Source organism: Rhododendron vialii, chromosome 4a, assembly GCF_030253575.1.
Source record: "Rhododendron vialii isolate Sample 1 chromosome 4a, ASM3025357v1".
In the NCBI taxonomy this organism is placed as follows: domain Eukaryota; kingdom Viridiplantae; phylum Streptophyta; class Magnoliopsida; order Ericales; family Ericaceae; genus Rhododendron; species Rhododendron vialii.
The window spans coordinates 15,461,873-15,476,504 of record NC_080560.1 but is presented as its reverse complement, the minus strand read 5'-3'; the positions used below and the strand labels follow the sequence as shown (position 1 = coordinate 15,476,504).

At 39.7% G+C, this 14,632-nt stretch overlaps 3 protein-coding genes across 3 annotated transcripts; 2 read left to right on the top strand and 1 right to left on the bottom strand.

The window, feature by feature from the left end:
* The first annotated feature begins 1,059 nt into the window (after positions 1–1,059).
* On the top strand, positions 1,060–4,017 carry LOC131323730 (uncharacterized). The gene is made up of 7 exons (XM_058355574.1): positions 1,060–1,462; positions 1,574–2,216; positions 2,311–2,481; positions 2,570–2,984; positions 3,427–3,536; positions 3,684–3,773; positions 3,892–4,017. Exons 2-7 carry the CDS (start codon positions 2,214–2,216, stop codon positions 4,015–4,017), a joined length of 915 nt encoding a protein of 304 aa, XP_058211557.1. The 5' UTR covers positions 1,060–1,462; positions 1,574–2,213.
* Positions 4,018–4,065: 48 nt separating this feature from the next.
* Positions 4,066–4,818, top strand: LOC131324290 (uncharacterized). The gene is made up of 4 exons (XM_058356202.1): positions 4,066–4,231; positions 4,340–4,446; positions 4,528–4,603; positions 4,695–4,818. The coding sequence occupies exons 1-4, from the start codon at positions 4,091–4,093 to the stop codon at positions 4,773–4,775; spliced, it is 405 nt and encodes a 134-aa protein (XP_058212185.1). The 5' UTR covers positions 4,066–4,090; the 3' UTR covers positions 4,776–4,818.
* Positions 4,819–12,986: 8,168 nt separating this feature from the next.
* LOC131323729 (uncharacterized) lies at positions 12,987–14,600 on the bottom strand. Its single transcript, XM_058355573.1, has one exon. The coding sequence runs from the start codon at positions 14,598–14,600 to the stop codon at positions 12,987–12,989; it is 1,614 nt and encodes a 537-aa protein (XP_058211556.1).
* Between the last annotated feature and the right edge of the window lie 32 nt (positions 14,601–14,632).

Here is a 14,632-nt window from a genome sequence, read left to right as displayed (position 1 = left end):
CGCATGAATGTACTTGGGGCATTTGTAAGACCAAATGGCATGACTAGCCACTCATAGAGGCCATCCTTGGTCTTCAAAGCTATCTTCCATTCATCTCTTGTCCTTATGTGTAGTTGATGGTAGCCACATTTCAAATAAATCTTTGTCAATATAGAAGACCCACCTAGCATGTCCAACATATCATCAAGGCTTGGGATAGGGAACTGGTACTTGATTGTAATCTTGTTTAGAGCATGGCTATGTACGCACATGCGCCAGCTGCCATCTTTCTTTGACGTCAGCAAAGCTGGAATAGCACAATGGCTTAAACTCTCACGAATAAACCCCTTGGACAGAAGCTCATCTACCTGTCTTTTAAGGTTTTTTAAGCTCTGCATGTTTACTTGGATTCAGATTCATGCGATAGGCCGGAAGATTAGGCAATTGCGATCCTGGAACGACATCTATTGCATGCTGGACATTACGCATGGGATGTAATTGGGAGCTCTTTAGGTGCAACATCAGAAAAATGGGACAGTAACGATGCCACTTCTGATGGTAATTCAGAGGCTGTTGTAGCAACTGATTCTGATACTTCTTTTACCACCACGGCATATATAACTCCCAGTTCCATACTCTCTATTTGAAAACACTTGTTGGTGAAAATGTGGAGAGATTTAGGCTTATTTTCAGCAACACCCTTTGGCTTCTTGTATTTTTCCATTTCAGCTGTATTCATTGCCCTCAAAACGATCTCCTTGTTTTTTAATGAGAAAGCATATGTGTTCTCTTTCCCACAATGATGTCATAAAGCCACGGTCTCCCAAGAAGGATATGTGTCACATTCATGGGATCCCTTGTGATTGTTTAGTAATGTCCAATTATTTATTTAGATATTCAAAGACTACATTTTGAATGCTCTATTGATCTAGCTGCTCAAAATAGTTTGAATGATTAAAGTTTTGTTATTTTTGCGCTGCATGAAGGATGACAAGTGGAAAGAAGCGACCGCAAGTTGAAAAAGGGTCAAAGGCAGGAGTAAAAGGGTCAAAGGCAGGAAAGGGAAGTACCCACAACAATCCTTATCTGTTTTTCCTGTACGTATTTATATAACGAATATAGTTACTTTGTTAATGTGTTTACTTCCATTTTTTATTGATTGTGTCGTAATCCCTTTTTTAAAATTTCCAACTACAGTGACGATTATCTGAAAAAAGCCAAAGCTGCCAATAAGAGTCCAAGGTTTATAATTGCAAAGGTTAGAGTTAATGCGGTTGTAGTTCGTATGGTTATTCGGTAAACTGTAGTGCATGGTCTTATTAACACAAATTTTTGTGTCCACACTATCCAGTATACCAAAGTAGCTGTGGAAATATGGAATAACATGTCTGATGCGGAAAAAGCACCATTCGTGGACATGGCGAAAGAAAGAAAAGCCCGCATTAAAAAGCATATTCTGAAGGAAAAAAAGAAAAATGCGGTGGTATGGTTTCAGTTATTATTGTTGTTTTGGATATAGTTAATCTTTATGTTAACGTATCATGTGTGTAACAATGATGGGTTGTATTAAATCGTAAACCCTTTATATGTGTAGCCGGTATTTCGCAGTCGGTGCTCGCCGTTGAAATTGTTCAAAGTAAATGAGGCATTGACCAAAGCCCAACAAGATGCTGTTAAAGGAGTGGGTTTTGGTTCAATGCTTCAATTGAAGTGTCGAATGTTGAACCGTGATTTTATAAGTCGGTTAGTTAAGCATTTCAACCCTGTGACCAAGAGCTTGGAGTTTGGGAGGGTGAGGGTTTATACAATCACGCCTGATGTTGTTCGAAGGGCGCTAGGGCTATCTTGTGGAACGATACCAGTTCCGATGGACTGTCAAGACCCCCACTTTGAACACATTAGGAAGATGTTTGGGACAAAAAAAAACCGTTGAAGAGAGGAGTGACATTTGCGATGATGCAACAAGTATTCAATGAAAAGAAAGCTGATGTGAAGTTCCAGACGTCGTACGTGCTGTTTGTGCTTTCTTGTTTCTTGTGTTCAACCACGAAGGATGTGGCCGCCACAAAATTTTACCCGGCAGTGCACAATTTATTGCAAACTCCAACATATGCGTGGGCAGAATTTGTGCTTGATTGGTTGGCGAATGAAATTGCGAAGTACAAGAAGAGAGTGGCAAGGTTGTTGGTGGTAAGAAGGATTGCATTGGCGTTGCTGGTTGTGTGTTACTTCTAATGGTAAGTACACCAACATGTTTTTATTGCATTTCAATTGTTTGCTATCAAATTCGGTTGTACTTTATTGTGAGTCATAATATTTTTTTTGTTGCAGCTTATATATTTTGACAAACAGCCAATGGGTATGAAGGTTGGAAGTGAAGGTGAACCCCTTATTCACTCATGGACGACAAAGTTTATAAAAGAACGTATTGCAAAGGAGGAGACGTTGGAGTTGGTAGATCCAATTTCTGATCGATTCCCTGAGGCTTCTTATCGGCATCCGGTGAGGAAACTTAATTTCGTTGCCGATATACAATTGGACCATTTATGTCATTTAAATTCATAACATTACTCGTTAACTTTATGTGCAGTTCTCAATTGCTGCCTATCATGATTTGAAGAAATATTTCGTTAAGCAAATGCAACTTATCGATGTCATGGACGGCGCCTTGATGGGTGATGTTCCTGAAACATGCACAAGAAGTCCGTCAAAGAGGAAGGCCTCCACGAAGAGAAAGAATCGAAATGAAGATGATGTCGAGATGGGTGATGTACATATGGACGTGGAGGATTTTCCTTCAACTTCCACTGTCAATCAGAAGAAGGTTAGGCATGGGGTTGACGTGGAGGACATGGATGGCAGTCGCATGAGTGGCCTTTTGTTTGCCCAAGAAATGCCGTTGTACTCTCCAGATCATGTCATGGCGGATGTTCTACAACATGCGCAACATGTGGAGATACAAGAAAATATTGTCCAACTAGAAAAAGAAGAAAGTCACAAACAAGGTAAAGATGAGGAGGAGGAGGAGGAGGAAGAAGAAGAAGAAGAAGATGATGATGAAGAAGAAGAAGAAGAAGAAGAAGAAGAAGAGGATGATGAAGATGAAGGAGAAGGAGAAGGAGAAGAAGATGAAGAGATTGAAAAAGAAGAACAAGTCCCATTGACTCCGCCCTTGAACAAAGGGCTGCGTACACGTGTGCAGAGAAGTAAGTCCGTTACCCGACCATCGACGAAATGGGGTACGAGGACTTTCAAACCAAGTAAAGCGACAAGAACGCCGTACGTGGCTCCACCGGAGGTCAAACTATCAAAGCTTACAAAACAAGAAACTCAAGTGTGGGCGTATGTTATGCAACCACCAAAGAAAACAGGAGAAGAGTATGACTACTAACTCCTACATTCTAAAAGTACTAATTTTCATTGGTCATAACTATGCGATAATTAAAGAAGTTGGTACTTGCAGGGACTATGTTGTTAAAATAGACGGCGGGAAGATCCATTTATCGCATGATATGTTACACGAAGAGTTCAAACCAACGGGTCATATGTCCACTATGGTAATTTATAATACATTGCACAAATTTATCTACAATTTCATGAATTAGGAATTGCAAGTGTTCCTTACATATTCAGTCTTCATTACTTCACATATATTGAAGCTTATATTGTTGTCCCATTTTGTCTTTCTTCTAATGCCTTTTTAGGGTGATGACGACGATGACAGAATGGTTGATGAAACAAGAAAAGGCAAAGGCCCTAATCAAAGACGGGGTCCCTCGTCTGACACGACACATGTTCTCAAGTTCCTTTGTGGTAATTTAAAATATGTGTAATTTGAAATTCCTTACTCGTTCGGTTACTTTGTTACAGTGGTGGTAATTCATATTTTTCTTCCATTTCATCCCGTTGTAGAACAATTTGTTGAATTTCGATAAAGTACAAGATCAGAAGGTCATTGAAGATCCAGTTGATGCAAAAATTTTGGGATACGATGTCGCAATGTGCAATATGGCAAGTTTTACAGTCTACTTTTTTTGAAACTATCATTGTCATGTAATTGCCCACCATGCTTGGGTCCCGATAATACTTATTTGCAATTCCTTGTGGCTTTATGCAGCTGTTTCTACCGGTGTTGTTGACTGATATTGAACATTGGTATTGTGTTGTTGTCAACTTGGTGGATAAGCGGATTGAAGTTCTTGACTCAATGGTGTTAAAAACTACCGATAAGAAGGTAGCTATTGTTACAGTGGTAAGCACAGGACAGACATGTTTGTTGATTATTAATTTTCTTTTCGCATGGTCATTTCAGTGTCAATGTATTGAGTTGTAATGTACCTGTTATGTTGGAGTGAGTCAGGTTGGGATGTTGTTCAACGTATTGAGTCGGACTCGGACAAGGCAACTACATACCCCATGGATTGACTGGGATGTGCATGAACCAGAAGTCCCACAGCAATCGAACACGTGAGTGGTTACTTATACTATAACGACTCTAATGTTGACATAATGCATGCATGATTATGAACTGCATTTCCTTGGATGCAGGCACGATTGTGGATTTTATACTTTAAAGTTCATGGAGCACTGGACGGGGGGCCGGATGAATACACGAGAACTTGAGGTAAGAAACGTTTGCCCGAATACTTGCTTGAAGTTGCCTATGTATAGAACGTTAGGAGCACTAGAAACTTAGACATGTGGTTGCGTTATAGGATCATGTGGGAGCTGATGCTATTGATGTGCGCAAGAGGCTGCTAGTACGGTTGCTGTTAAGCCCGCACAATCAGTTGTGAGATGTGGTTCTTACAAAATTGGTGAGGTGAACTGAATTTGGTGACGCTTAATTTTGCATAGTAGATGATTTTATGTAAGTATGGGGTAAAGGTAACTAAGAAGTTTGGGGGGTTCCAATGTTTGTAACAACTTTGTAATGGTACTTTTTATTATCGTACATTCAATTATGGTGCTTGTTGGCATGTAATGATACTTTTAATTATCCAATGTATGCCAAATATGGTTAAGTAACTAGTCTTTTTGGGCAAACATAGGCAATGGGTGACTAAGTACCCTTTAGAGGGCAATGATGAAATCATTATAATGTTAAAATGAAGATAGTGCCTTGGCGGGGTAACTTTGTCTGTTGAAGTCAAGAGTACATTTTCTGCTTTTCGTAGTACATTTCTTACCCCAATATGGTACTTGTTAGCAATGATGATGACGGTAAATCAGTTATCTGAGCCAAAATAACTGAATTACCCTAGTGTGTGTGTGTGTATGTGAGCAAACTGTTTGTGCAAGTGTATAAAGTGCAGGTGTGTTTGTTGCAGCAAATTTTAGGTTGTATGAGTGAGTGTGTTGAGCTATGAAGGGGTGTGTTGGGTGTAGGTTTGATGTGTGTGTGTGCGTATGTGTGATCCAACAGGTGTGTGCTTCTGTTGCAGTGAGTTTAGAGTGGTGTGTGCGGCTGTTTTTCTGTCGAAATTGCTGTTGCTTTTCTGCTGTTTCTGGGGTGTTTTGAGGGTTGCTTTTGCCGCTGTTCAAATTGTTGCTGTGATCCAACAGGTGTGTTGATGAACAGGTGTATTTCTGGTTTGGCCCATCCAAGAGGTTTTTTTATCTTGTAACTGACTGCTGTGTGTGCAGTATGTTTTTGGTAAAAAATTTCAAGGTTTGCATGCACTTTTGGTTCCTAACTGTATCCAAGATTGTGCTTGCATCACCAATCGGCCCTTTTTCCCATTTTTTTCTACCTATAATGATAAATTTATTCAACACACATTCAGGACTTAGGCGGGGCAACATTAGAAGCTCAAATTGGCATCGCATGATATGCAGCCTACTAGTCCTTCGAAAAATGTATTAATCTTACAAATTATCTGACCCAAATGTCCATTGGCTCAGATAATTGCATCTCCGATAACATTGTAAATGTCCTTTGTAAATAAAGTCCGTTATGTATATTGTGTATCTGCCGTTAAGTAATGAGACATTGGATCTCCGATGTCTCATTACTTGTCTATCGGTCCATACGATCCGATATTGCCCAATATATAATTGTATCATCGATATGATTAGAAAATGTCAACATTGGAGCATTGTATCCCTCTCTCACGAAATCATGAACAACCCAGCGTTCTGTCCAGTTTCATCTCTAAAGGTATTGAATAATTTCTCCACCCACAAGGCTCAGCCACCTCAAATCCAATTTGAATTGTCATCCGAATTCGTTGCCATTTATTTGTTCTACCTTTTGTTGTAAATAAATAACAACTAGATGAACCAGTTAGATGAGGGCAGCAAATTACAAGCCAACAAAAATCAATCACTTAAATGAAACACACCCCCCCCCCCCCCCCCCCCCCCCAAAAAAAAAAAAAAAAAAAACAGAAACAAAGGAGATTTGGAACTAAGGTTATCACTTTTTCACTAACATTATGACATTAATTTATTTAATTTATATATAGTTTGACAATGAAAGTACCAAATGTACTGTGGAGTTCAGAACCTCAACTACCATTCTCCGATAAAGTTAGAGTAAGTATCAATTACTGAAAGAGTATATTTTATTTTCAACAAGACTACAACTTCGAATCATAGAGAGCATTTATTTCTTTATAGAAGTCTGGAGTAAGGAATAGTATGTGTGACCCACCCCATATTCCACCAGGTCTTTTTGAAAGGGGCCCACCTAAGAAACCTAGCGAATCTTGTCAGAAATATACCACCAATATCTTCACATACTGTATGGAGTTCAGCACCTCAATTACCATGGTCCGACGTTTGACTACCGTATGACCTCAACCAACTTATTCGGAAATTTCATAAGATCGAACTTGCTAATCTAAGACAATTACATCAAATAATTAACAACCTTAATATGGACATAATCTTGATCACATAGGTCCGTCAATCAAACCTGCGTAAATATTCAGTCTTCATTAAGTGGGTCCCCTCCCTTAAAAAACGTAACACCACAGAAGTCCTTACTGTTTGACACTACTTCAAATGCCAACATGGGCAGCCATCTGTGGGGATTGCTTGTTTCTACGTCATGCCAAATCAACATAATAATGTAGATAGCCACTTTAGGTCACCCCGGTTTGCAAGCATAACACCACAGAAGTGAATATGCTTGACAGTCCCAGAAGGACCGCCATGACCAGTCTTCATCAAGATGTTGTGGATCGTGACAACAAGTCAATATAATAATGTAAATAGCCACTTTAGTGGTTTTGACCAACACCGCCCATAACATACCCACGTAGATAGGTTCACACATGCAATGAACCTATCATCAATTTGATGGAAAAAGCAACTGCCTGGAAAAGCTCCTGAGATATTGTCAATGAAAACAAATGGAGTTGTTGGTTTTGGAACATATATCGAACTCAGCGTTCGAAATTGTGAGATATGCTCCAAATGGGTGTCAGAATGACCTAATAAGGTAGATAGCCACTTTAGTTTTGAATTACCAACACCGCCCATACCCATGAAGAATAACCCAACAACAAATGTATATAACCATAGAGTATGAAGGAAGGGCATATCAGAAGTTTGGATTGTATTGTTTGGTTATGGGTTTTTGAACGGAAATGGACTGCATCTTGTTCACGCGCAGCAAGTAGAATTTTGTTAGGACAAACAAGTTCGGAAACTTAAGTTTGGATTGTAGTCAAAGCTGAGGTATGAAGAAAGTTGGGATGAGAATTAAGGGGAGCCATCAACCAATCTATGAGGCAAAAAGAAGACGAAGTAATTATGTTGAGTTTTGATTTTAGTTAATCATTGTGGGTTTATGACTATGTGAACCTAAGGTATATAGAAAGTTGGGATGGGAATTGAGGGGAGCCAAGAAACATTGTATGAGGCAGAAAGAAGATGAAGATGCAAATTAGTTACCTATCTCATATTTATTTATACACATCATTTAGTACGATAAATTAAACAGTGATAGTACTACGATTGCAATAGAGTTCAGCAGCTCAACTACCATTCTCCGAGGTAACAGGAGCAAGTAAATATTTCCCAAAGAATACATTGTTTTTTCACAAAGAATACAATTTATAATCAGAAAGAGCACATTTTCATTTACATAACTGTTGGGTATGGAATATTAAGTGTGCGGCATTCCCTATTCCAGCTGCCCTATGAAAGGGGGCCCACCACGGGGGCCCTGTGAATCTTGTCATTAATGGACCCTACCAATAATTCTTGACTAACATTATGACATTATTTGGACATAGTTCCACAGTGAAAGTACAACCAGTACTATGGATTTCAGCAGCTCAGCTACCATTCTCCGAGGTAACAGGAGCAAGTAAATATTTTCCAAAGGGTACATTGTGTTTTCACAAAGAATACAATTTAGAATCATAAGGAGCAGTTTTTCATTTACATAACTGATGCGTATGGAATATTAAGTGTGAGTCATTCCCTATTCCAGCTGTCCTAGGAAAGGGGGCCCACCACGGGGGGCCGGTGAATCTTGTCATTAATGCACCCTACCAATATTATTTGGACACTAACATTATGACATTATTTGGACACTAGCGAATGGCCCGTGCATACGGCACTACCCATGTGGTTGGAATTACCTTTTGAATATTCGTAGTAGCTTAATCACTAAATCGATTTACGAAATAAATTACTTTAGAGATATAATTTGATAATCTCATAGCTAGAACTAAGTGAACTTGTCCACTAATTCATAGACCCCCCTTGCATGTGCATCAAAAACAACTGTGCAAAGCTGGTGAGATGTTTTTGAATTTTCGTAGTATGAAATTATGACTTGTACTCAATTTTTTTTAAAATATCCAAGTGAAAGCCGCCTTGGACCTTTATCTTGTAATATTTTTTCGATTGCTCTCGTCGAGACAAAAGTCCAAAAATTGATTTACAGAAACTGCCTAAAAGAACGCACGGTAGGGATGTGGAAGTGAGATGGATTGTGGAGGAACTTCATGTTCTCTGATGGCATTGTTGTAATAAATGTGGGGATGTGGGCAATTTAATTAAAATTAAATGAGAAGAATGCCTCTCCACCATTAAATCAAATCACTCCCAACCCTTGGATCAACTTGTCTTGTGTGGAGGCCCACACTCTTGTGTTTTATTAGGTACATAGTTCCACAGTGAAAGTACTACCAGTACTATGGATTTCAGCAGCTCAGCTACCATTCTCCGAGGTAACAGGAGCAAGTAAATATTTCCCAAAGAGTACATTGGTTTTTCACAAAGAATACAATTTAGAATCATAAGGAGCAGTTTTTGATTTACATAACTGTTGAATATGGAATATTAAGTGTGAGCCATTCCCTATTCCAGCAGCCCTATGAAAGGGGGCCCACCACGGGGGGCCGGTGAATCTTGTCATTAATGGACCCTACCAATAAATCTTGACTAACATTATGACATTATTTGGACATAGTTCCACAGTGAAAGTACTACCATTACTATAGAGTTCAGCAGCTCAACTACCATTCTTCGAGGTAACAAAAGTCCCTATGCTAATTCAAATGAAAGAAATTTAGTACCCACTACAAAAGTCCCTATGCTAATTCCACCATTATTCTCCTCCATTCCACCGGAGTTGAAGATGTACCTAATACACCATCCTTATAAGTTTCCATAAAGTTGTTGCATAAATCGAAGAACAATACTACTCCAATTTATAGTTACAACAATGGAATGAAATACAATTACTCCTATTCGTCATTGGAGTAATCTGATACTTCAGGGTCGGATGCATACTGTGGATCCCTCTTAATTTCTGTAATAGACTCTTTAGGGTCGAAGCCGTCCCTTTCAGCTTCCCTTACTTTCTTGACTATCAAGCCTTGACGAATTAGTCGCCTGCACATGGCATTAATCTTAAGCTGCAGCCTTTCGCACACGTCGTTATGGAGACGGTTTGGCCTTCTTCCGTCCATCATATGCACTGACCGTGCTTTAGGCACCTTAAGTAGGTACTTATGACATTTTGCTTCCAACTTGTTCCTATGTACAAACATATTAGGCCACTTAAGTAAATCACCGGCTTCACCCTCAAATGAAGATTGGTTCCAATCTAGTTTGAAATAAGCATCTTCAGTTGCATCGTATTGAACCAAAGGTTCGAAAAATGTTCGTTTGCTACGCCTGTCGTATGTAGCAAGCGTATAGTTCAATCTTGGCAGGAGACGTTGATCTTCACGTGGATTTACCATTGGCGGTGGTGGTTCACTGGCTGTCCTTGGCCATTTATGAAATGAATTGCGCGACATGACCCCGCGGTACCCACGCATAAGGTGTATGGAAAAAGCATCACGAGTCCTTGCTTTGTTGTCGGCCAACCAAGCGTCCATAACAGAAAGCTGTGATTGTTGACGATCGTCCCCTTCATCCATCTCACTTGCTTGTCGGAAACGACGGAAACGGGAGTTGTTCGATAGATCAACACGTGGGGGGTTTACTGGTGGCGGCACTTGGATTGGTAATCCACCATATTTGTCTATCGATCGTTCCACAATTTCCCCGTTTGTTGTGAGAACTCTCATAGTTCTTGTTTCAAGTAAACGATGCAGTTCATTATCTTGTGCCGAACCAAAGGAAGGACGGATGTTCCGATGTTGAACAGGTGGGGGGGGGGGGTGCCCGTACCCGTGTACGAGAACCAGAACTCTCACCCTTTTGTAGTCTTCTTCCAAAAGGCCAATTTGGATCCATATCGTAATTGTGAGGAATGATTCATCAATGGCCCAACAAGTGTGTATATAGACAGGTAACTTAGTTGATTTGACCTTTCACTGGCCTCCTTGTCGTGTATATGGGCCAACTTATTTTCATAGTAAGAGTAAGTAAATATTACTGAAAGAGTATAATTTTTTTCACAAAGACTACAACTTTGAAGCACAAAGACCAATTTTTTTTTACATAACCGTGGAGTATTCCATATTCATTATGAGGCATTACATAACTATGGAGTATGAAATATTAATTGTCGTAGGTGAGTTCGCTTATGTTATTATATAAATGTGGACTATGGAATATTACGTGTGAGCTATCCCTTATTCTATCTGCCATTTTCAAAGGGGCCCAGCGAAGAAGTCCAGTGAATCTTGTCAAAATTGTACCCTACCAATAAATTCCATAACATAATGGTTTGTACGTCAGGTAGATATGTTGAGAGTAGTGATATTTAAGAGAGTATGTTGGTAATGTTATTTATGAGCGTTTGTGTATTTATTTTTGTTTGTTTGTGAAGGCACATTGAAAGAAGTTTGAACAAAATCATGGACAAGTCAGACCCAAAATGGAAGGGCAAAGGCATTGCAGAATGTAGTTCGGGATCATAAAGGGTACGCCATCGAAAGATTCCCCGACCAGCTGGTGTTGTTCAAGAAGCATTACATCACAGAAGGGAAGAGGAGGGTGTGTTCGTAATGCCTACACAAGAAGTAGTTCATAGAGCCCTTACGGTAGAGAGTGAGGACACTGATTTCATAGACAACCCAGCGTGAATAAATATTGTAAAGGAAGGATACCTTCAGCTGAGTTCAAATACAAAATAATTTATTCTACAAAAAGAAGGCCCCAATCAAACAATTCAAACCCATTTATTTCTTTAATCCGTAGCCATATCAGTTTACATAAGGTTTTTTTTCCTGTATGAAAAGGACAATAATGAAGAGCTGCTAAGAACCAAGCCACCCTCCAAACCTTCTTGAAACATATCAAACATTTTGCAAGCACATAAGATTGAAAGCTTTGGTGTTACTCAAAATACAAAGAACCATTGATATGGCCTGTCACCTCTAGAATTGAATTGAAGGCTTTGATGTTACTTAAAAATCCACCACAAAAACACCAATACGTAGGACAACCAAGTTGGCTATTAACTACCATGATTTCAACATATGACCATTACACTGTAAGTCTCAGCAATACTTGTAAGAGAGATAAGGGCTACTTACCGTACATGCCAAAAAACAAGAAAAAAGTTCAATTAGTGGTACAAGCAATGAAGTGGAAACAATTAGCAAATGGCATCCCAACCATGTGGTCGCGGCCTGCTTCACCAATAGTTGGATACCTACTCCAACCAACCTTTGCTGCCTACAAAATCAGGAAAAAAATTATGATTAGAAGATGTTAACAAACCTACAATTATGCAAGAATTCCAGAATGTGCAATTCCATAAATTTGAACATCAATTCCATAAATTTGAACATTACATCTGACGTGACATAGGAGTAAGTATGGCACAATGTGTACATATTTTTTCAGGTCGATGAATGTAGTTTTGAAATCAGAAATCAGTTTACGATTTCATCGAGCATAAATTTATGGCCATTTCCCCAACATGTGTTGGTACAATCAACACAGTTCTTAAATTGAGTAATGCTACGTTCAGAATTTATATTGAATGAAATTCCCCAAAATCAAACAAACATGGGTATTTCAATTCTGCAGAAATTGAAAAATCTTTTCTCACTTCAACTACATACCAATACCGAAATTGTACTTCAAATCAATTATCCAAAGCATGTATTCAGCAAGTGTATGTGTGACATGTGGTAACATATGCTCCAACTCCTAATAACAAATAAAACAAGTCAATAACCCACATGGTTAGCCTAAAATGCAACATAGCAGTAACTCTAAGCACAATTAAAGGCCAGGGGTATTACAAGTTACTAAGGATAAGGCAAAATAGATTGACTTTTGTGTGATTGTACCTATCATCCTGGTATTGCGGATTGGCATGTGCTACGGTTGTGCCCTGGTACGTGACAACGACTGCAAAAAACTGTGCCCTTATCTTGTGTCTGTGACTCAATCCTTCTTTTCTTCAGTCGGCCGGCCGGCCTTTTCACAATGGGGGGACGTAAAAAAGGATCAGTACAAGAGGCACTCATAACATTATTATCGTTTAGGTCATTCACTGCCAAAAAAGATTCAGCACTAGGCATGTCATGCAACGGCACTGGGGACATGGTATTCTCATATATCGCCATTTGCATCTACCTTTTTAGAAAAGGATCCACCATATCGTAAATAGAAAAACCAGAGCTCTGAATAGCACGAGCAGCATGTGCGCAAGGAATTCCAGACATCTGCCAAGCAAGACAACTGCAACTACGTGGGATCAGTTTGACTGCATAAAGTCGCCTAGTGTCATTAGCAACAATGAACTCAGTCGGCGAGGAGTTACGATGCGTAAATTTTCGAGCATATTCTTGAGACTTCTTAATGTCATCCTCAATTTGTTTCCCAACCGGCAATTTCCATTTCCTAACCTCGGTATGCTTACGGAGCAACAACTCAGTGGTCTTGGACACGTGTCCTGTCATAAATTGGATGATGTCCAATTCCCTTAATGGCAATATCCAAGAATTGAAACATTCAGCCAGATTTGTGTACATCTTGTCCCATCTCTTGTAAGGGAAAAAAGCATTCGACCAGTGCTTTGGATTGTTATCTTCCACCCATTTTGAAAGATCAGGACAAATCCCATACAACTTGCCCAAATGATACTTGAATGAGTCTTCGGTCCTTGCATACGCAAGATCATTAACCACCTTTAGAGCCGTGTTCCGTCTTTCAGCTTTCAACCCCTTTGAGCTAGCAAACTTGCTGAAGTTTTCCTTTAGGTGATGGAGACACCATGAATTACAATCCCCGCCAAAAACCTTAATTATACTACTCAACAAAGAAGTGTTCCGATCGGTGACCAACACAACTTGACGTCCTCCAATAACTTCCTTAAGATTAATCAAGAACCATAACCAGTCTTCATCATTCTCACTAGACACAATGGCATATGCTAAGGGGTACAACCCATCGTCCGCATCATGTGTACTAGCCGATAGAACGTGGCCCCGATAGTATCCAGTCAAGAAACATGCGTCCAATTTCAACGCAGGCCTTAGAAAACCTTTTCTGAATGCAGCAATAGAGCAACCATAAGAAACAAATAGTTGCTTAAACTTGCCTTCATTTGTCGACGTCCATATTGCTCTCGTGTTTGGTATGGCTTCAACAAGCCGTCGACACATCCATGGGACTAGGTGGAAAGTCATCGAAGGAGGCCCTGTGATGGCTTCCTTTGCCTTTTCTTTCGCCCTCCATCCTTGACTGTAATTCAGACAACATTGGAAGGTATGCTCGAAGTCCCTGCAAATATCCCTCGGCAAATATCCAGGCTTGTCCACAATTCGGTTCTTGAAAAGCAAGCCCACTTGTTTACTGCGAAAGGTCAACTTATAATTACTAGCATCTTCTGCATTATATAGGTGTTCATTCCTAAACATTATGACACGAACCAAATCAGTGGACCCCTCACATTTTGCCGTAAGCTTCCAAGGACACCCCACTACTTTACATACCAATCGGTAGTACGTTCTACTATTATCCAAGTAATTAAAGCTAAACTTGTTCGATGCAGCAAATAGTACCACTGATTGCTTGAATAGGTCAGGGCTATCAAATAGTTGACCCTTCTCGGTTAATATCTCATTTGCATTTTCCGGCAAGTACGGTACCAACCCCATCTCCTGGCTAAAACTATTGGTTACCTGACTGGGAGAAGGTACTGCCACTGTTCCTCCAGGCGAGCTAATGTTGTCAGTGACCATTGATTCCTTAACAAAATATATGACATTGGTTA

Coding starts and splice junctions, on each gene's coding strand:
- LOC131323729 (XM_058355573.1), bottom strand. CDS start 14,600: ATGGTCACTGACAACATTAGCTCGCCTGGAGGAACAGTGGCAGTACCT.
- LOC131324290 (XM_058356202.1), top strand. CDS start 4,091: ATGCAGCTGTTTCTACCGGTGTTGTTGACTGATATTGAACATTGGTAT. Junction 4,447..4,527: donor GTCCCACAGCAATCGAACAC/GTGAGTGGTTAC, acceptor CCTTGGATGCAG/GCACGATTGTGGATTTTATA. Junction 4,604..4,694: donor TGAATACACGAGAACTTGAG/GTAAGAAACGTT, acceptor GTTGCGTTATAG/GATCATGTGGGAGCTGATGC.
- LOC131323730 (XM_058355574.1), top strand. Junction 2,985..3,426: donor AGAAGAAAGTCACAAACAAG/GTAAAGATGAGG, acceptor CGATAATTAAAG/AAGTTGGTACTTGCAGGGAC. Junction 3,537..3,683: donor CGGGTCATATGTCCACTATG/GTAATTTATAAT, acceptor ATGCCTTTTTAG/GGTGATGACGACGATGACAG.